The 21,560-nt window shown below is 37.3% G+C and overlaps 2 protein-coding genes across 3 annotated transcripts in view; one reads left to right on the top strand and one right to left on the bottom strand.

Moving 5' to 3' along the window:
- Positions 1-6,618, top strand: part of LOC135760542 (uncharacterized) — a 35,547-nt gene extending 28,929 nt beyond the window's left edge. The window contains exons 1-6 of one of the 2 annotated variants that reach the window (XM_065274560.2): positions 1,447-1,548; positions 1,756-2,088; positions 2,744-2,911; positions 2,987-3,085; positions 3,189-3,241; positions 3,450-6,618. In XM_065274560.2, coding sequence (XP_065130632.1) covers positions 1,491-1,548; positions 1,756-2,088; positions 2,744-2,911; positions 2,987-3,085; positions 3,189-3,241; positions 3,450-3,674 — 936 coding nt within the window. In that variant the 5' untranslated portion in view covers positions 1,447-1,490 and the 3' untranslated portion in view covers positions 3,675-6,618. Of the gene's footprint in view, positions 1-1,446; positions 1,549-1,755; positions 2,089-2,743; positions 2,912-2,986; positions 3,086-3,188; positions 3,242-3,449 lie in introns of those variants that run through there. The other variant, XM_065274559.2, reaches the window with a different exon arrangement.
- Positions 6,619-10,127: 3,509 nt separating this feature from the next.
- Positions 10,128-19,442, bottom strand: nlrp3 (NLR family pyrin domain containing 3). Its single transcript, XM_073814471.1, has 10 exons — positions 19,343-19,442; positions 18,720-18,984; positions 16,433-16,591; positions 16,254-16,310; positions 14,350-16,123; positions 13,236-13,409; positions 12,072-12,242; positions 11,834-11,989; positions 11,344-11,390; positions 10,128-11,235 (listed from the first exon to the last, which is right to left on the bottom strand). The coding sequence occupies exons 2-10, from the start codon at positions 18,964-18,966 to the stop codon at positions 10,688-10,690; spliced, it is 3,333 nt and encodes a 1,110-aa protein (XP_073670572.1). The 5' UTR covers positions 18,967-18,984; positions 19,343-19,442; the 3' UTR covers positions 10,128-10,687.
- Between the last annotated feature and the right edge of the window lie 2,118 nt (positions 19,443-21,560).

Genomic DNA, 21,560 nt, shown 5'->3' with positions numbered 1-21,560 from the left:
CTCAAATGTGATTGGATTTTGCAGGCGCCACTGATTCAGACAGCCTATCAGCAATCACCTTCAGCTTTTCGCCAAAGTCACTATGGTCAGATGATTAAGATAAAAGACGAATACATGGACGAAATGGATGAAGACGTAGCAGGTCCATCCCGGGAATGTGCCAACACATGGCCCCACCTCGCCAGACTATTTCAATTTTCTAAACAATTTAATGATAGTTTTCGTTTTAAGTGTTTGCTGTGTTTACCAAAACAAAACATCATGACCGCCTACAAAAATTCAACCCCTTGAGCAACAGGGATCACTGGTGATCCTTGATTATTGTTGTTCAAAATTATTACTCATCAAAACATCACACCCTTACTTGATCTGGACAAACTCGGCATCACAACACAGGTTTAAGACTCCAGCTTCGATATTTGAGCATGGTTTATGATTAAACTGGTTTGCAGTGACATTAATTTCTTAATTTATGCCAGGAGTGCAAAATAATAAATCTGTAACGTTCGTTATTTTGAAAAGAAATCATAACTTGTAAAACATACATTCTCTTCTTCTCCGGTTTATTTGTGTTAAAATACATAAATTATACAGAATCCACCAGAGGAATATTTGGAGAAATAATGATTAATTATCACATGTTAGTAAAATATTTAGTCATACAGAATAAAATTTCCACTGAATTATGCGATCTGAAGACCTCAAACAGCAAACGTAGTGAGAAGTGTGTCCTCTTCCTGATTTTCGTCAGATTTGACCTGAGAGCTTTATCATTTGCTGTACAGCTGTCAATCATCTCACGTGGTTCAATGTGCACTGTAATGCAATATTTAGGAAATGTACTCTAGTACTCTAGATACTCAAGTACTTTTACTTGTACTTGAGTAAAATTTAGCAAGGGGTATCTGTACTTTTACTCAAGTAATGAAGCTGTGTACTCTGTTCGCCTTTCACTATGCAAACATCTTCATACATATTTAGCTAATTTCTCATAAAACATATTCCTGCAGCCAAATTAGTAAAGGATGTTGCTAGCAACAAGTAAAACACAAACCAATGTTGCTTAAACGCTTTGGATTAAAACATCTGTAAAATGTTATAAATATAGGTTGCTCATTAACCTATATGACTCAACCAAGTCATGACTAAACACGATACCCTTGACACTGCAAATCGACGTGAAGTTTACTGCAAATCTGACACCTTGTGGTTAACTTTGTCACTTTACTACATGAATCACCTCTACATATCTTTACATAAATTCAGGGCTTTATTTAATAAATATTGTAATGGTTCATTAGAGGGGAAGCACCAGACATTTAAGAGAGAAGATGTGAGATAAAGAGGGTGTGTGTGTGTGTGTGTGTGTGAGAGAGAGAGAGACAGAGAGAGAGAGAGAGAGAGAGAGAGAGAGAGAGAGAGAGAGAGAGAGAGAGAGAGAGAGAGAGAGAGAGATCTTTACTGGTGTCCATTATTGCACACAGATCAGAATGATTCGGTTCTGTACTGATGGAGCTCTTGTATTTAGCATACTGATCATCGTGTCAGGTAAGTTTCTAGCAAATTTCAGTCATGTTTAATTTGATTATTAGAATAGATTCATGTAAGTTTGAGTGTTGCTATCCAAAATATCTCTGTTCAAAACTTTGCCCTGAATAGTGTTAAGACAAAATTGGTAATGATATATATATCTCTCTCTCTCTCTCTCTCTCTCTCTCTCTTTCTTCTTTCTTCTTCTTCTTATCTGCATAAAAGTGGTGAAATGTGAGACAAAAGAGGTCCTGTCTTTCACTGCAAATATAGGAGGGAAGGTTGATATACAGTGCCCATATGAGTCTAGATATGAAAAACATGATAAGTATTTGTGCAGAGGGAAGTGTTCAATACTTTCAAAAGACATACCTGTTAAATCCGGAGAAGAACCTTATGACAGGCGATTCAATCTGACTGACAACTCAACAGCCCACATCTTCACTGTCACCATCACTGATCTGAGACCATCAGATGAAGGCAAATACTGGTGTGCAATAGTGACAGGCCCTGGACGTACTGATAATTATAGAGAGGTTCATCTGAATTTTAAACATGGTAAGTCAGAGAAAAACACACACATGTGATAAAACAAACACACAGAGATGTTGCTTAAAAATACATATGAAAACTATATCACATATATTCAAATAGACACCAAACTGAAAACACGAGGTCTGTGTTTGCGTGTGAGTATGTCGATTTTTTACATGCATGTTGGTATTACTGCAGTATCTGTTAAGACCCTCGTTGAGATGACAAAGCAGAAACCACAACATCCTCTGCAGATAGAGCTTAAAATACCACACAGTAGTTTGGATATCATACTGCTGACCCATCTCTGATGGCATTTCTTGATTTAACAACTATCATTAAACTTTATTTAGAAATATATAGAAGTCTTAAAATCTATTTTATTTTGATAGAAAGTGCACACTCATAGCAACATTATCTTTAGGTATACCTTTCAAATAAAACAAACACATTTCATACAATCAAATATAGACGATGTTTACAATTGGCACTATAGACACATTATATCATAACTAATATAATAACTATCCTTAAACAACAACAATACAGTGAAACATATATAAAAAACAATGTTACACACAGGTAAAAAATGGATGTAATTCAAAATGTAAAGAATTCACATTTAATGCATATTGTACAGTATAAATCTGTGTTATGATTATGAATGATGTTGTTTTAGATAATGGAGGTTTATTAACTGTGATAACAACGACTACAAAGACAACAACTATCAGCTCAATGTCACCAGTATCTTACCATTACACAGTCAACACTCAGACTGTGGCTTCATCATCACCACCTTCATCACCATCATCATCAAGTTTCTGTCTTGTGTCAAAAAATTCAGGTAAAAACTCAAATTTGTATTAATATTTAAAGGAGTCTAACTAAGCTTAACTTGACTGAATCTTTGTGTTTGCAGATTTGCCACCAATGATCTCATTGTCAGTAACAGTGATTCTTCTTCTTCTGTTTGGACTTTCACTCTTCATGTACCGTAGACAGAGAAACAAGAAGAAAAGTAAACCTTGACCTGCTCAAATACACATAAACACATGCAGTATTGTGATAGCTGTCAGTCGTTTTGTAGTTTTGAGTGTTCTGAGATCTTGATTTTTCCACAGATCATTATTCCTCACAGATCAACAGTAACACACCCCAAGATTGTGTTGAAAACGTAAGTGTGGGTGCTAATGTGAAATATTTACATTTACATTACATTTATGCATTTGGTAAACCACTTACAGTGCAGAGGTTTACATTTGATCAGTACGTGTGTTCCTTGAACCCATGGCCTTTTGCGCTGCTAACACAATACTCACTGAGCTATGCATGATGATGAGCCTCATCTTTTTAACGAGATACGTTTTTCTTCTTACCCCTAGAATATTTATGTTATTCAGAGCATCTATGAAGGACCCCATGATGTGAAAAGCCACTCCGACTGCTGTACCTGTTCATCGTGTGTTAATGGCAACAATAATCTACCCACCAACCCCTCTGAGACTATAAACACGGTTTATGCTACAGTTCAATTACCCAGAAATCCTTCAGAGTCCAACAGGGACATTTATTCCCTGGCTCATTTACCCAGAAAACATTTGGGTTGAATGTTCAGTTTTTATCACTGCATAATTTCTTAGATTTCTTTGATTATCCATGATATTACATATTAAGTGTTTTTTCTGTAAGTCGGATGAAGAGCCTGCATGTTCCAACTTGTACTTCTCTGTCGCCATCTCAGTTTGAAACATAAAATTGCAAGGTTAACATACCTATCTTTGAGAGCATCGCAATTCGAAGGCTGAATCCTTTCGAAGGATGCAGACTTTGAAGACGGGACTTGGTTTTCGAAGTATGCAGCCTCTGAACTCTATGAAGCAAACTGAAATGAGCCGGTCTAGCCAAGCCTGTCTAGCCACTTTGTTTTAGAGAATATGATGCGTTGATGCACATTAAACTACTCAACAGTATTTAAAATTTAACAACCTTAGAAATATACAAAAGTAAAACACAACATGCTCAATATTGCAGCCATAATATTACAGCTTTTCTTGATTGCTTTGATGCATCCGTCAACTCAAACTCCACATTTTCAAAATAGTTAACGCACAGGCCTAAACAGTAGCTCTCATGGTCAAAATGACAATTTTTTTGCTTTAACCGCGCTAAAACATTTAAAATATGCAACAAAAGCTAAATTTGCCTTCAAACAACACAACGTGCACACAAGTATATGAGCTCTTTCAGTCAATCATTACACAGTGGACAACAAATACAAAATACTCAGTGCGAATCAGTGCACCATTCTCTGTCCATGTAGCCTATTGCCAGTGCCATTTGTTGTCTTTCTATATTGGCTGTGTCAAATTTGCCTTTTTGCAAAAAAAAAAAATGGATCCAGAATAAGAAATGCTTTGATGCATTTTTTATTGATTCCATGACAGAATTTTTTGTCAAACCATGTCTGAAAACTGAAATACTGTAAATATTACAGAGAATACATGTAAACCAAAGTACAGTAAAATATATTGGAGTATAAGAAATATCCACTATTGATATCTCTTCTGTCTTGACGATGGGGCCACATGGCCTCATCCACATCACATTCAATATCCTCTCTTGCAATGCACCTAGGGAAAAATTATCTTGTATGCCTTATCCAACCTTGACATTCCTCTGCACCTATTTATTGGGCAGCAGCAGTCATTGCAATGGCTTTGCTCATAAGGATGGTGATCATAAACCTTCCACCTCCAAGCACTGAAGTATTCCTCTATGGCAGGGGTGCCCAACCCTGTTCCTGGAGGGCTACCGTCCTGCAGATTTTAGCTCCAATCCCAATCAAACACAGCTGAAGCAGCTAATCAAGGTGTTCAGGGTTGCTTGATAATTACAGACAGGTGTATTGGAGCTAGGTTGGAACTGAAGTCTGCAGGACGGTAGCCCTCCAGGAGCAGGGTTGGGCACCCCTGCTTATGGGATTCAAAAATGAGGAATATGCTCAGAGGAACAGCACCATAATGCAAGAATGTACCCCAAACCACTCATTGAGAAGGCGAGAGAGGTGGAACGCCTTAGACCTCATCCATGCTGGCAAAGAACAACACAGACATGGCAACATTTTTATAAGTCTTACAGACTGATTGCTATTTAAAGATTTGTGTGAAGGAGTGTCAAACAGGTGCTTCGGTGAGTTCATACTAACCTAGTAAGTTTCTGAAACCCCATTCACACAGACCTTTGGTCCCAGAAAATACCCGTAAAATTGCCAGACAAGCGTCTGTGTGAACACAAACTCGTCCCGTTAATCTTCTGGGATCGTTGCCGGAAAGAGGACCTAGTCAGATATACGGAAAACCCTCTGTGTGAACAAGAAGCCGAAACAATGCCGTAATGGGTGTGTCGCGCATCCTCACAACAAAAGTTATGGTTCAGCTCCTTAAAACGAGAGATAACATGCATATAAACATTCACCACGAGAAATGTTGCAAACTAGATTGAAGCTGTTATCAGGAAATGATAAATGAGACGCATAAACAATGACGCACGTGAGGACGCGCGTGTCATATCCCTGCTGAAAAAAACAGCATACCAGCAAGACCAGCATATGTTGTGTTTTGGTGCTGGTTTGCTAGTGAACACCAGCTAAACCAGCATCAGCACTAGCATTAGCACCAGCTAAACCAGCACCAAACCAGCATCAGCACCAGCATCCCATGCTGGTCATACCAGCAAGACCAGCATATGTTGTGTTTTGGTGCTGGTATGCCGGTGACCACCAGCTAAACCAGCATAATTCCCATGCTGGTCTATGCTGGTTTGATGCTGTTTTTTTCAGCAGGGATGGCAACATGAAGTTGGTTCAACTCTTTAAAATGAGGGATTTACAACATTCACGACGAGAAATGTCAGCAAACTGGACTGAAGCAGATATCAGGTAAGTTAGCTCGTCACTTACTGCGTTGAAACGGAGATCATTCAGCAGCATAAAGAATATCGCGTCACGTGCTCATTTGAGCTATAATAAACGACAATACCCGCGTGTCATCCAAACAATTGATATATCGTCCAGCTCCTCAAAATGCGGGTTTTAAATGCATATAAACAATCACGATGAGAAATGTCTGAAAACTGTATTAAGAGATCATTTGCAAGACGTGTCTTCTGCTCTGCTGAGATAGTGATGATGAAAACTGAGTCCTGGTTTCTTTAACCAGGTCAAAGCAATCAAGAAAAACTGTAACATGGGCAATATATGTGTTTTGGTTGATTGTCACTTTAATACAAAGAACAAATAATACAACAGATATGATGATCAGTATAAAACATTTTTATAAGGCATTATTGTTTAACTTTGATATTTATAATGTTCACCTGCCTATGAATTGATCAAATATTAATTTTATTTCAATTTGCACAGTTGGCAATGAGGGCTTCATAAAACAGTTGAGCAAAGATTAAATGATGATCAGAATTAAGTGACCAATGTTTGTGTTGTTTTTGAGTCCAAGTATTTTAAGAGTTTGACTTCTTTCAATGCTTATTTTAAGTGTTAGGTTAATTGTTAGTCATTATCTGCATTAGCAGTGTTGAATTGTTGATGATTTTTTAATGTGTTGAAAGTGTTACAATAAAGTAGTTAGATATATTGAACCTCTACATTTTTTAAATTTGATTTCTCATATTGCACCTCCTTCATCATGCTTTGTGATGTTATAGATGAATGAACTGTTGAATTTTCATGATGAAAACGAATACTTACCAATCTGAAATGATGTGCTTTTATCTGTTATCAGTTTTAATCAAATATATTATTGAAATAAATATATAAGGTAAATTACAATGAAGCATTAAAAGTATAATTGTTACATAATAAGGTACCAGTCCAGCACCAACTGAGCATGTGTGCTTCATTAGGTGGGGGCAATATGAATCCTATGTAAACCCAGCTGGGTCCCACATAAGCTTCTCTTAGATTCTATATCAAATTCATGTGGGCTAACCCAGGTGGGGCCATAATGGAACCTGTGGACAAACCCACATAGGGCCCACATATACAGCCCATGTTTGGCCCACATGAGCCCCACCTTGCAATGTTGGCTGGGTCAGATCTTATATGCCATAGGGAAATAAAGAAAAAGAAAACACGCTATACACGCAAACTACCAAAACACCCTGATCATAATTTTTTATCTCCATAACATAATCCGAAATGACCAGACATTTACTTATTGCAACTTTGTCACCATCTCTGTTTGAAACATAAAATAGCAGGTTAATTGGTAACGCTTTAGATTACAGCCCGGAAAGTACTGCGTAAGTACAGCGAATTTACAGTGTATGTTTCTGTAATTATAGTTTACTTATGAAGTACGTACATGTAATTATAAGGGAAGAATTTATAATTTTTGGGGATTAAAGGGGTAACAACCAGGAAAAATACAAATAATATATGCAGTAAAGTACTGCGTACAGCGAATTTATAGCATACATTTCTGTAATTATAGTGTACTTATAAAGTACACAAGTGTCATTTTAAGGAAACAATTTATAATATTTTGGGAACAAAGGGGTAACAAGTGCCACTTTAATTTACAGCCCGCAGATGTTGTATTTACGCTGTAACTACATGAAACAAGGGTGTAACAAGTGCCACTTTAATTTACAGCCCGCAGATGCTATACTTACTCTGTAACTACGTGAAACAAGGGGGTAAAAATTGACTTAGACTGTAACAACACAAAACAATGTTATATTTACACAGTAACTACAGAAAATAGTATCGTACTAATAAATAGCATAAACACATTAACTGTATTTCAAGTTTTGTTGTTTAGTAATCTCCATCATCATGCATCATGAAATGATAAAATATGTATCCCCGTGTTTAAAAAAATACTTAGACTATGCCTAAATATTTTTTAATAGCCTACCTATATTATTCCAAAAATATATGTGGTGTATGACTATGATTGAATGAAGACCCACAGTTTGCAGAATCCATGTATGACGCCAGTGCGATCACCACGCACCAGCTATATTTGGAGAGGAGTGTGATCGAGCCAAATTCAGTGAATGTGTGTGTTCTCGCTAAATTACTCTCAAACAGAATGTAGCAGGATGACGTATAGCGTAGTTATTGGTTGACGTGTGGCAAATCCAGGAACCAATTAGAGAACACTTTAGAGGCTATAAGAACTCTGAGTGGGTTGTGAACGTTAAGCGTCATCCAGCGGTACCGCCCTTTCGGTGGACGCGGGTTTTTATGAATGGATGGTAAGTGTTGGTTGTATTCGTAAATTCGTGTTTGTATTAATGTTTTTAATTAACGTGATATGTTGCTGGCAGGATAATGATCGCTCCGTGGGCTGTCTCATCGCTGTGGCGGTGTTTTATAAATTTTGGATCCCTTTTGGTATGTAGCATATAGTCGTTATTTTGTGTGTGTGTGTGTGTTTTAACTTAATGAAGTGTTCTGTGCCTGACAGGTAACATGCACACCTCTAGGGTGTCCGCAACCTAGTAAATGGGGCGGAATTTAACTCGTCTGAGATGACTGCACTGCTGCCTTGCCTGGGCTTCGATTCCTTATTTTAATTGTACCACACGTTCATGACGCGCATGGCGACCACGGCTGAGTTCAAGTCCTTACACCGAACCGGTGTTTCGAAAGCAGTAATTGCGTTTCCTGGTCATCTGCCTGCGTGAGGATGGTATTTTAAAAAGGAAATTCCGTATTGAACTCTTTGCGGTATGTCTTTCCCTCTGGTCGCGCTGGGATGAGCTTGACCGTAACTTAGTTGTTCGTTTGTTTGTGGATTTTTGTTTGCTTTAATAAATCGTTGAGATTTATTTTTGTTTTTTTTGTTTTGGTTATTGTTGTATATTTTATGAGCGTGTTATTTGGTTGAATTGTATTTTGTTTGAATGTATTTAAAGTGAGAGACGTTGGTTGTGGGCTAAAGTTCACCAAGGGTTGTTTGGTAATTTGCAGTGTTTTACGAACGTTGCTGTGGTATTTTTGGAGTGCGGTGTGTAAGGTACACGCTCCCTGCTGACCAGCTTCCACTTTAAATTCTATTGTCTTTTGGTCTTGTCTGTTGTTTTTTTTTTTTTTTATTGTTATCATTATTATTTTTGTTCTTGTTAAATATGTAAAATAAAGACTTTATATTTTTAATTTTGCGTTGTTTCCTCCTCGCCCCATCTATGGCAAACGAACCTTCGTGCTTTATTGTTAAATTTTCCCGGTAGATTCCGGGTGGCGTAGTCGGACATTTTAATTTGTAGTTTCCTTTGTGCTCCACATTGCCACATTAAGATTGTTTTGCATGTAGCCTACGCCATATCACGTAGGCCTAATATTGGAATCGTTAGTCCGAAGTTATGAATTACTTACTGTATTGATAACTTGTAATTTCCCACATTTTTAGCAGTCATACATACCATGTAATATTAAAATAGTTAGCCCTTAGTTATAAAATACTTACTGCATATATAATTTGTATTTTTCCTGGTTGTTACCCCTTTGTTCCCCAAATATTATAAATTGTTCCCTTATAATTACATGTACATACTTCATAAGTATACTATAATTACAGAAACATACGCTGTAAATTCGCTGTACTTACACAGTTCTTTACTGCATATACTTTTTGTATTTTTCCTGGTTGTTACCCCTTTATTCCCCAAATAATATAAATTGTTCCCTTATAATTACACGTACGTACTTCATAAGTATACTATAATTACAGAAACATACGCTGTAAATTTGCTGTACTTACGCAGTACTTTCCGGGCTGTAATCTAAAGCGTTACCGGTTACTTTACTACTCATTTTTACATATTTATTATATAAGAACTGGCATTTCAATATTGTAATTTACTGTAACATATTACAGGAGACCAAAAAGCACTGTATGAAGTCGAGTCAAGAGCCCAACTACAGTAAACACTATGGGGCGGTTTTCCGGACAGGGATTAGACTTGACTAAAGTAAATGTAAGAGCTGTCCAAACTAAAAATAACTTGCACTGACATATCTTAAAATACATCAGTGTCTTTTGTTTTGCCTCAAAATGCACAAAAGTAATTTTTTTAGTAAAGCATGATTAAACTAAGGCCTAGTCCTGGCTTAAGCTAATCCCTGTTCGGGAAACCACCACTAAATACTATTAGGGTCACATCTTATTGTTCATCTTTTTTTGTTGATTGTGTTTGTTAACAGCAGGTGTTGATTATTAATGAATCACTTTAAATCATTAACTGAATCTTATTGAACTCATTAGCTTATAGACATCAAAAACATTCTGGGAGGAGTGACCAGTTCATATTATGTATATTTTGTAAAATAAGTATTTGTTGTCCCCAGAATGTTTTTCTGAAGTTTTAGCTCAATATACCCCACATGTAATTTATTATAGCATGCTAAAATTGCCACTTTGTATGTGCAAGCAAAAATGTGCTGTTTTTGGTATGTCCTCTAAAATGCAAATGAGCTGATGAAATGCATACACTGATCACATTCACAATGATGGCGGTTTGTTGAAATTGAAACTCAATTGTGCAACAATTTTCAACACTGATTCAATGTTTTCTGTCTTCTTCATTGCTATCGGTGTTACTTCAGCTGACACAAGGACAAAGTGCCACTGTCCACCTTAAATCCAGCATAGAGAGGCTCTTTAAAAGAAACAAGGAATGTGTACAGATTTGTAAGTGTGCGTGTGTCAGAAACACTGTAAAAGGACAGTCTGCCGGCCTCCGTGTCCAAAAACACTCCGGCTCTAGAGAAACAAGAAGTTGGGATCTGTATTTCAATGTCTTTTTGATCGTGAGAAACAGATGATCTCACTCCACAGGTCAGTTTCCATGAAACATCATTGTTTCCAAGCTCTGGGGTTGCCTCCACCATACCAAGGTCATCCTTTTTCCTGAGAATGTGTTTGTAGGTCACCCCTATCGTCCCCTCTGGACCGTTCCATTCAGCCTCCCAATAACAGCGTCCAGTCAGACTCTCTCTACACAAAACCTGAGGATAAGACTCAAATCTGTCTGGATGATCGGGGTAAGGCTGTTTCTGATTGGTGTGAGTCACACTTTTGTCTCCGGAAGAGAGACACAGTTCAACATGTGCTGTATCTGGATCCAGCGTGAGATCGCAGGCATCTGTGAGACAAAGAAATTTACATTAGTGAGAGAGAGAGAGAGAGAGAGAGAGAGAGAGAGAGAGAGAGAGAGAGAGAGAGACAGAGAGATGAAGAGAAAGAGACTTACACTTTCTTATCCCTGCCTTGATGAAACACTCCCCCCGAGGTTCCGTTCTGCAAAAGCAAAAATTGTATCTGTCACAATAAAGAAAAGCAGACGTATATAAAAGAAAGCAAAAGGAAAGAAGTATGTGCTTATTCATTAAAGACATACAAATATTAAAAAAAAAAATCATGATTACAGATTTTCTCTGTTTCGTGGTGTTGAGCTGCCTATTTGCATGCATTATTTTGAGAAACGCGCTGACATATTTGCAAATTTTAGGGAAGATTTTAGAAACCCACCAAAGAAAATGAGTATTAAATGGCAGACATTTTTGTCTCTAAACACCACAAATGATGTCAATGTAGCTAATATTTTATTAATTAAAATATGTTCCACATAAAAAGGTTAGATGTTTAGTGGTTATTTCCAATAATTCCATGTAAATACATATTTTTGAATATCACCTAATAGATCTGTCCAAAACAATAAAAACATGCACCAACTACAATACATGAGTTTGTTGAGTCTCTGAGAGAGCATCTGGCGTCCTGAGTGTTGTGGGTGATTGTAGCTCAGATCCAGCTCTCTCAGGTGTGATGATGGATTTGAACTCAGAGCTGAAGCCAAATAACAACAACCTTCATCTGTCACCATACAACCTGATAATCTACAGAGAGATCACACATCAACATCAGTCAGTTCATCCTCTTTAGTTATAAATCAGTAAATCAGTATCTAGAGATAAATACCTCAGTGTGTGTAGTTTACAGTCTGGACTCTTGAGAGCATCAGAGATGAGCTTCACTCCTGAATCCTGCAGGTCATTGTTACTCAGGTCCAGATCTCTCAGACATGAGTTTGAGGAGAGAATCGAAGAGAGCATCTCACAACTCTTTTCAGTGAGATTACACCAGCTCAGTCTGCATTAAACCATTTCAAAACCATGTTCTGTTAATCATGTGAGACCACAAAGGGCATTTTTTTAATGATAATATATCATCAGCATAAGAATTTCACAATCTCTGTGTGCATTGCCCTCTTACCTAACTTATAAAACCCCTTAGTTAAACTCAGTGTATGTTTTGATTTTCACCCCGAATCTAATTTCTTACAAAAGTCCTTCACAAAAATGTTCAAAATTTGGTACTTTTGAAGAAACCTACCCATAATTGAGAGGTGATAAAAAGAGAACAAATAAAGATTGGATAAAAAATTGAGTCAAGGGCCCAACTAAAGCAAACACTGATCACGCTAATGGTTGTTTGTTGAAATTTCAATATTTTTCAATATTAATGGAGGGTGCAAATGTGATATTGATTTAATGGTATTAAAGGGATGGTTCACCCAAAAATGAAGATAAGTGAAGATGACTTTAGTCTCGTGCACGCTTTTCCAACCAAAGCGGAAGAAAAAACAACGCTGAAAAACGTCATAATTTTTGTTATTTTTGGACCAAAATGTATTTTCAATGTTTCAACACATTCTAACTAACCCATTGATATCACACAGACTACTTTAATGATGTTTTTATACCTTTCTGGACATGGACAGTATACTAGATTTTCAATGGAGTGTTAGCTCTCTGACTAAATCTAAAACATCTTAAGCTGTGTTCTGAAGATAAACGGAGGTCTTCCGAGTTGGAATGACATAAGGGTGAGTCATTAATGACTTTTTTTTTTCATTTTTGGGTGAACTATCCCTTTAAAATTGACAAATCAACTATTTTTAACATTGTTTTAATGGTTGCTTGGTATCTGGGATTCTACTAAATGACATTAATCATTATGTTTACAATTGAAAGGGCAGCTGTGCACACTGTGACCCCTCAAAGAAATTTTGTGCATGATGCCCCTCACCGCAATGAGTGACACTGTACTATTTGATGATGTATTTCCTAAAACAGAACTGACCTCAGTATCTCTAGTTTACAGTGTGAGCTCTTCAGTCCAGCGGAGAGGAGCTTCACCCCTGCAGCAATATGGAAGTTATCACTCAGGTCGAGCTCTGTCAGAGGACAGTTCTCTATCTGAAGAGCAGAAGCCACTGTTTCACAGCATGTTTCTGTCAGTCCACAGTCTGAAAACCTGCAATGACGGCAAGAAGTTTACTACTGACTAATAAATATGTGCCATGGTTGTACAAGTCACTCTTCTTTTTTAAATTTTTCACTTTTCGCTGCTTTCCTTAGCTGTTGTGGGTGTCTGTCGGAAGCAGCCAGATCAATAGTTGGGATTGGGATTAAGAGCAGAAAAAATAATCTTAATGACACCACACAATTGAGGATTCTTTTGAACAAAACAGTTTGGGCTTACTCACACTATCCAAACCAAACCGTTGCATAAATAATAAATTAACTAAGCAACATGTTAGGCATGTGAGAGACTCAAATGACACAAAAAGTCAAAATCTTTACATCATTACAATCAGCTCCAGTGTTAAAAAGTGATTTACTTCTGTTTTCTTCAAAACAATCATGTTCTAATGACAAAAGCATGTGCAGTCTTGGATTAATAAAGCACAGTGTAAGGTGCAAGACAGTGCGGGGGTGAGGACAATCGCGCTTGGTCATAGTTCACCCCAACTGTGCTGAATGTGAGTGTGCCCTTGGTTAGGCAATTCCCATTCCCCTGTTTACTGGGTTTTGCAAACTAGGCCCAAATTTGCTGTGTGGTCGCCAGATGCGGCACAAGCATTTTGAGGATTTGTTTACAATAACATGTTGGCATGGCCATTTTTATTATTTCCATTACTCTCTCATTATATTTTTTATTATATTTTCTTTTTATTTCTTTTATTTAAACCAAGCAGATTCTGTTTAAAATATAGAATCTGTTTGTAATATATGTAAACTTCTGATGCTGATTTACATATGTAAATAATAAACGGCAAGTTATTTTATGAGTTGCCTTTTTTTCCTAACTGTTCTGAAATTGAAATGAACCATGACTTAAAAAACAGAGGCACATACCAAACTGTGAATTTTGTGTTCTATTACAACCCTAGACTTCATACAAAATGACTCACAGAGCTCTTTTGCAACATCTTATTACTGGCACCAGTCTTCTTCGTCCATCGTACGTCGTATTAAACTTCTTTGCGTCAAAGTCATCCAGCAATTCTTCTGACATCATAAGCACATAGACGAGTGCTGAGCAGTTTGAGGCGGATATCTCCTTCTTTTGGACCGATTCTGAACTCAGATATTTCTTGATCTGATGGTACAGAGATCTGTCCTGCAGCTCGAGGATGCAAAAAAAGTGGTTGATGGATTTATCCGGGCACTTGTCGTTGTTCTGCAGTTGCTTGATGTACTGGATTGTTTTCGCGATGCACTTTTTACCGTCCTCCTTGTGGACCACCAAGCCTGTGAGGCGTTTCTGATTTGGCTCAAGAGAAATGCCCAGCAAGAATCGAAGGAAGAGATCAAAATGTCCCCTATCGTTTCCCCGTGCATAATCAATGGCTTTTTTCAGCAAAACATACAGCAGGTTTTTTTGGGGACGTAATTTCCCAAGGAACAAACCGAGCTCGTCCATATTGTTGTTTTGGTAGCAGAGGAATATGTAAAGTGCAGCAAAAAACTCCTGGACACTTAGATGTACAAAGTAATAAACCTTTATCTCATGAAGCACAGAGTCTTTCTTAAAGATCTCGGCGATCATTCCCGTGTTCTCAGAGTCTTCACTTACATCAATGCCACATTCTTGCAGATCTTCTTCGTAGAACATGATATTTTCTTTCTTCAGCTGTTCGAATGCCAGTTTGGCCAACTTGAAAATCATCTCCTTGTTTGTTCCCAGCAGCTTTGTACGTTCCCTTACATGTTTTTCTTCATACTTTTGGTTCTTCATGTTCATCTGAATCAGCAAGAAGTGAATGTACATTTCAGTGAGGGTTGTGGGAATGTCCTCCCCATTGTTCTTGATGAGAATTTCATGAAGTACAGTGGCGGCGATCCAACAGAAGACAGGAATGTGGCACATGATGTAGAGACTACGAGACGTCTTAATGTGTTTGATAATTTCAGAGGCTTGAGTTTTATCTTTTATTCTCTTTCTGAAGTATTCCTCCTTCTGCCGGTCATTGAATCCTCGCACCTCGGTGAACAAACCTACACAATCAGGAGGCAGCTGATTGGCTGCTGCTGGTCTTGATGTTATCCAGATGATAGATGATGGAAGCAGATGACCTCTAACTAAGTTTGTGAATAAGGCATCGACAGATGATTTTGTATTAACAGAGGTCACTGGACTGCAGTTGAAATTCAGTGGAAGGCGACTTTCGTCAAGTCCGTCAAAAACAAAAGCAAGCGAACAACTTTTAAACAACTCTTCATCGTTTAGTCCTTTGAGTTCGGGATGAAATTCAAGCAGAAACTCATGAAAACTGATCTGTTTATCTTTGATCAAGTTGATCTCTCTGAATGGAAACAGGAACATTGCATCTACATCCTGATTGGCGTATCCCTCAGCCCAGTCCAGAATGAACTTGTGCACAGAGAAGGTTTTTCCAATGCCAGCGATGCCTTTGGTGAGCACAATGTTTTCCTTTTTCTTTTGTCTCAGTAAACAGAAAATGTCATTGCAGTCAATTGGTGTGTCCTTAAATTTGGGGGTATTGAAAGCTCTGTCAACTTTTATAATCTCATGTTCGTTATTAACATCTGTTATATCCCCTTCGGCTATAAACAGCTCTGTGAACACTTTTTTGAGCTGTGTTTTGTTTTCTTTTTTGCCCTCAAAAATGTGTTCTGTTTTCTCCTTCATGTTGGATTTGTGCTGTTTCAGGACATCTCCCTCTATTGAAAACAAAACAAGAACACAGAATTTTCAGAGAAAAGCAATGGCAAAGTTATTATGAATTAACTAGCAACCTAGCAAATGTCTACTACATGTATGACAACACTATAAAGAAGAGACTTTGTGTACTTTTGTGTTTTTCTACATGATTCCCACATGTCTCATCCAGTGAGGGTTTTTGTAGCCCTGTTACAGAACAGAAAGAAAGTTCAGCTAAAAAGCATTACAGTTTAACATATATACAAACTTTAATAATTTATGTGGTGATATATCATGCTAGATTCAATCTTATAGTTTTGTGATCATACCGACTCCTGAAGTGTTTGTGCTGAGGTTGAAGGTTACTGGTCCTGAGATAACATTACCAGCGACTACCGGAGTATTTACAGTTGCACCCATTTGACCAATGACATCAACACAAACTCCAGTTTGAGAAGGGCTTCTAACCTGAGCCATATCATTGTGCGCTAAAAAATTAAAGACAGATTAAATAATTTGCCAACATTCCCAGCTAACAAAAATAAGTTCTAAGAAGTTTCCTTGAAAGTTGCTAACATTCTTATTAACGTTATACAAACGTTTCTTGGCCATGTGAATGTTAAAGGATTGTTACATTCTGTTCTCTCGTTTAAACACAGTGCATTCACCGTGTGTCAATTTAACACCGGTCTGTGTTCATATTGGAACCACCGGCAGGGTGTTAAAGGGGTCATAGCATGGAAATGTGACTTTTTCCATGTTTAAGTGCTATAATTTGGTCCCCAGTGCTTCTATAAACCTAGAAAACGTGAAAAAGAACAACCCTGTTATTTTGTTGTTGAACAACCCAACTTTCTAAACCATTCTCTGCAAGAATGTGAAAAATTAAATCGTTCAAATTTCAGCTGTTTTGTGAGGTAGGTAGCAAGTCCAATTTCAATAATACCACTGCTTAATCTGCAAATATCCAACCACAACACTGACATTTAGTGCAGAGAGAAAGAGAAAAATAAATTGAAAGCACAATTAAGTTTCAATTATAACAAACCACTATCTTTGGAATCAGTGTTTGCATTTTATCCGCTCATTTGCATATTAAAGGACACACCCAAAAACGGCACATTTTGCTCTCACTTACAAAGTGGCAATTTTAACATGTTATAATACATTATCTGTGAGGTATTTTGAGCTTACACTTTACATATGCACTCTGGGGACACCAACTTAAAGGATTAGTGCATTTTCAAAATCCAGATAATTTACTCACCACCATGTTATCCAAAATGTTGATGTCTTTCTTTGTTCAGTTGAGAAGAAATTATGTTTTTTGAGGAAAACATTCCAGGATTATTCTCATTTTAATGGACTTTAAAGGGCCCATGTCATACAGAGGTTACCATTGGTACTTTGTAGCTGTGAGCAAAAAATAGGTCATTGAAATTTGGCCCTCTTTATGATGTCATAAGGAGCTCTTATTATAATAATACCGCCCCCTTAATGTGCACTATCCAACCACAGCACTGCCATTTAGTGCAGAGAGAAAGAGAGAGAAAAGAAGGACTTGACAGCACAATTGAGTTTCAATTACAACAAACCACCATCATTGTGATCAGTGTTTGCGCTTCATCTGCTCATTTGCATTTTAAAGGACACACCCAAAACGACAAATTTTTGCTCGCACCTACAAAGTAGCAGTGCTAACCTCTGTATGCCATGGGCCCTTTAATGGATGGTGTGTCCTTTTAAAAGCAAATGAGCTGATCTTTGCACTAAATGGAAGTGCCATGGTTAAGAAGTGATATTATTATAATGACAAGGGGAGCCAAATTTCAAGGGGAGCTAATTTCACGTGCTTGCATAGAATGGTTTACCAAAACTAAGTTGTTCTTTTTCACATTTTCTAGGTTGATAGAAGCACTGGGGACTCACTTATAGCACAAAAAGTCAGATTTTCATAATATGAAGTTGAGAATTGAATTAACTCTAATGCTGCGTTCCAGGCAACCGGTAACCCGTGAATCACGACTTCAAAACCACGACTCACGACTCTGAACTGGGAGTACATCGATCTAGTATGAGTTCACGGGTGGGAAGTCACGAGTTTGACTGCCGTTCCACTGCACTTTCACAGGTAGAAGGTTGTAAAAACACAGGTTACAGGCTGCCTGGAACGCATAGAGTCGTGAGTCGTGGTTTTGAAGTCGTAATTCACGGGTTTAAAAACCTGCCTGGAACGCAGCATAACACTGCTTCAGTGTTACGGTACTTTAAAACCCTGCTTGTGGTTCCCATACGAACACAGACCGGTGATAAATTAACATCAGGTAATTTACTGTGAATGTTTAAAAAATACACATATTTTGTATATTTTAAGAACCCTTTTGCTACTCATTTATTATAAAACTGTTATAAAAAGATTTTTTTAATGATCTGTAAATATATTGCTGTAGAAAACACTATTCCCTTACTATACAGACCAGTGTGTTTCCTGTCATGTGCATACAAAAAGATTTAGATGTTGATGTTTTGTTTCATTTAAAGTTTGCAACTTTCAAGAAAAAATCCTACAACTTGTTTTGTACAGCTTGAACATAATGATATGCTTTCCAATATTACCTTCCTTCTCTAATTGTTTAGCTATCTGAAGGTGTTTCATTTTCTTCAGGATGTTCTGTGTGATCTTCACTGCTCCTTCTGGTCCAAAACTCTCCATCATCTTATACATTGTGTCAGTGACATCTGCATTCTCCAGATCATCAGCTGAAACTGATTTATTTTGATTTAAATACCACTTGAATCTCTTAAGTTTCCCTTCGTCCAGCTCATCCAGTGTTTCCAGAAGCTCCTCTTCGACTGACGACATTTTGTTTACCTAAAGATTCTGTATGCACATTGGAGTCGTTATTATTAGAGCAGAAACTTGATGTCTAAAATGAGTCTAATACCAAGACCACAGCAATGAATAAAGAGTTGCCTAATACAGCTAACGCACATATGCAACCAACTGCTGTGTTTGTATAATTAATTTAGAAATAACCTTAAAAACAAATGCATTTACTGATAAACAGACCTTAATAAACCCAAAGTATTTTAGACTCAAAGATTAAGTAAAACTGAGCAGTGTTAATGTCGTGAAGGTTACATGACCAAACAAAGGAGAAAATAACTTTTTTGCATTTTGTTATGAAAGGAGATATTTGGCTCTAAAAAGCAGGTTTCATTTCTTTAAAAATACTCACCATATCGTATCTTATTTGATCCAAAAGAAATGCAAAATTGTGGAGGTATTAAAAACACACATGACTCATATACACAGAAATCCCTAGGCTTCTTTCACTTTGAACAGGGTTGCATCGCAACTGCCGTACCGCGCTATCGGGACCTTCCTGTGACGTCAGTGCCTTAGGGAAACGCCCCGCTTTTTGACGTACGTTGCCCACAATCCGTTCAATGTACGTTCTCAATCCGAAGGCTGCATCTTCTGGAGGTCCCCTGTGTACTCTCACATCTTCACTATCAGGTGCCAGTGTGTAGAATGATGTTGAGAAATGATCGTGGCAATGCAAGGATGAAACTTAAATGTAATCTTGAAAGTGTTAATTTACCTCTGATACGTTTGGAGCAATGTAAACTCAGTGTTGAAAAAAAAAGTGTTGAAATCAACTCTGTGAGAGTTAATTTATCACTGGACTCAGGTTGTATCAGGTTTAATTAAGTCACTACTCACTTACAGAACTTTCACTGGCACTGCACCAGCAAACTCTCGCACTTTCCTGCATTCCTACAACCCCATCCCGAACCTTGTGATCAGCTATATACTTTTATTAGTATATAGCGGTATACTTTTTTCCGCGTCCGCGCGCACGCGTCAGCGCAGCTTTCAAGGTATACTCCCCGGGCTAAACGCGGATGGGCGCGTTTGACACTATACGCAATACAAATGATTTCTTTTTCAAATTATTAGTCTATTAATTAATTAAATTATTAGTTAATGATGCCTTCATTACCTTTACAAAGAGGCACTAAATTACATTCCCGCTCCTTCTCCTTCACTACTCACTGATGGTGGAATGATCTTACAAATGCAGTCCGGTCAGTCACATCTCTTGAAACATAAAAAAAACTTCCAATGTTCATTGACAAGTAAATGTTGACTGCTTTTCTATCTTCTATAAAAATGAACTTTCTCTTTCTCTCAACAGGTAATGTTTCAGAATTGGGAAACTTGTAACTTTGCATAAGCACTTCATGTGTTATTGCCTTCATGTGACAAATTGGTACTAATCTTTGTAAGTTGCTTTGGATAAAAGCCTCTGCTAAATTCCTAAATGTAAATATAAAAATAAAATCAACTGATATATTGTAAAAAGATAGTCTTTTATAAGTATTAAATTTTTCTTTATTTTTGCCATTTCTCTCTTTCTTTTAATGTCAGGCATGTATGTTGATTATGTTTGTTTTTGCACCATTATTATAATGTTACTCCACCAGCAGAGGGCGCTCTCTCTTCATGAACGCGCATCAGAGTAAAACACACGGGCGTGAAGGAAGTGTGTATGTAAATGTTCAGAGAAGTTGAGAAAAAGAGATACAAATGCAGATGTGTGGAAAACTTAAATTATGTCTTTTCCATTTATCCATCATCTTCATATCAAGTAAGTGTTTCTTCTAAAACATCAGCTTTCTTCAATCCTGACTTTTGTTCTGCTCTTTAATGAAGCATTTAATTTTTTCATATTTTTACATATTATCACTTGTCCTTCCATGCAATTCATCTGTTGGTCTGGTTCTGTTTCTTTGTGTTTTTACTGCTTGTTCATTTTCTGTGCATGTAGCTGTGTTTGGTGGAGATGCAGATATCCTGACCTACACATCATATGAGGGAGGAAGTGTGAACATCAGCTGCCCATATGATGCTAATTACATAGACAACACAAAATATCTCTGCAGAGGAGAATGTTCCGTACTAACACTGATTGGAAAAAAAGATAAACCCATTGAGTCTGAAAAGTCACCCAAATATGAAAGATTTTTTTTAAATGATGACAAAAGAGCCAAAGTTTTCACTGTTACTATCACAGATCTGCAGGAAACAGATAAAGGACAGTACTGGTGTGCTGTCAATAAATTTTAGATGACTACAGAAAAGTCTTGCTATTTGTCAGAATAGGCAAGTGGTTAAATTTTTTTTTTCATTATACAATACTATAGACTTGCATTTACAGTTGTGTGATGTGTGTACTGTATGTGATTTCAATGTTATCAGCTGTTTTTATGCTCAATTCTCTTATTTGTCCTCTGATTTAGTGTCGCATGTTTCTGGTGTAAAAGGAGATCAGCTGTCTGTTCAATGCCATTATTATTATGGTGTCATCAATAATGAAAAATTCTTTTGCAAAGGAGAAGATTTGACTTTCTGTGAAACATCTGGTGTCAAAGTTTCAAGAGGGAAAAATC

The sequence above is a fragment of the Paramisgurnus dabryanus genome, chromosome 4 (genome assembly GCF_030506205.2).
Source record: "Paramisgurnus dabryanus chromosome 4, PD_genome_1.1, whole genome shotgun sequence".
In the NCBI taxonomy this organism is placed as follows: domain Eukaryota; kingdom Metazoa; phylum Chordata; class Actinopteri; order Cypriniformes; family Cobitidae; genus Paramisgurnus; species Paramisgurnus dabryanus.
The sequence above is the reverse complement of the archived record's forward strand: the minus strand, read 5'-3'. Positions and strand labels throughout refer to the sequence as shown.

Coding starts and splice junctions, on each gene's coding strand:
- nlrp3 (XM_073814471.1), bottom strand. CDS start 18,966: ATGTCGTCAGTCGAAGAGGAGCTTCTGGAAACACTGGATGAGCTGGAC. Junction 16,592..18,719: donor TAAACAATTAGAGAAGGAAG/GTAATATTGGAA, acceptor TTAATTTTTTAG/CGCACAATGATATGGCTCAG. Junction 13,410..14,349: donor AGATGTTGCAAAAGAGCTCT/GTGAGTCATTTT, acceptor CCGTCATTGCAG/GTTTTCAGACTGTGGACTGA.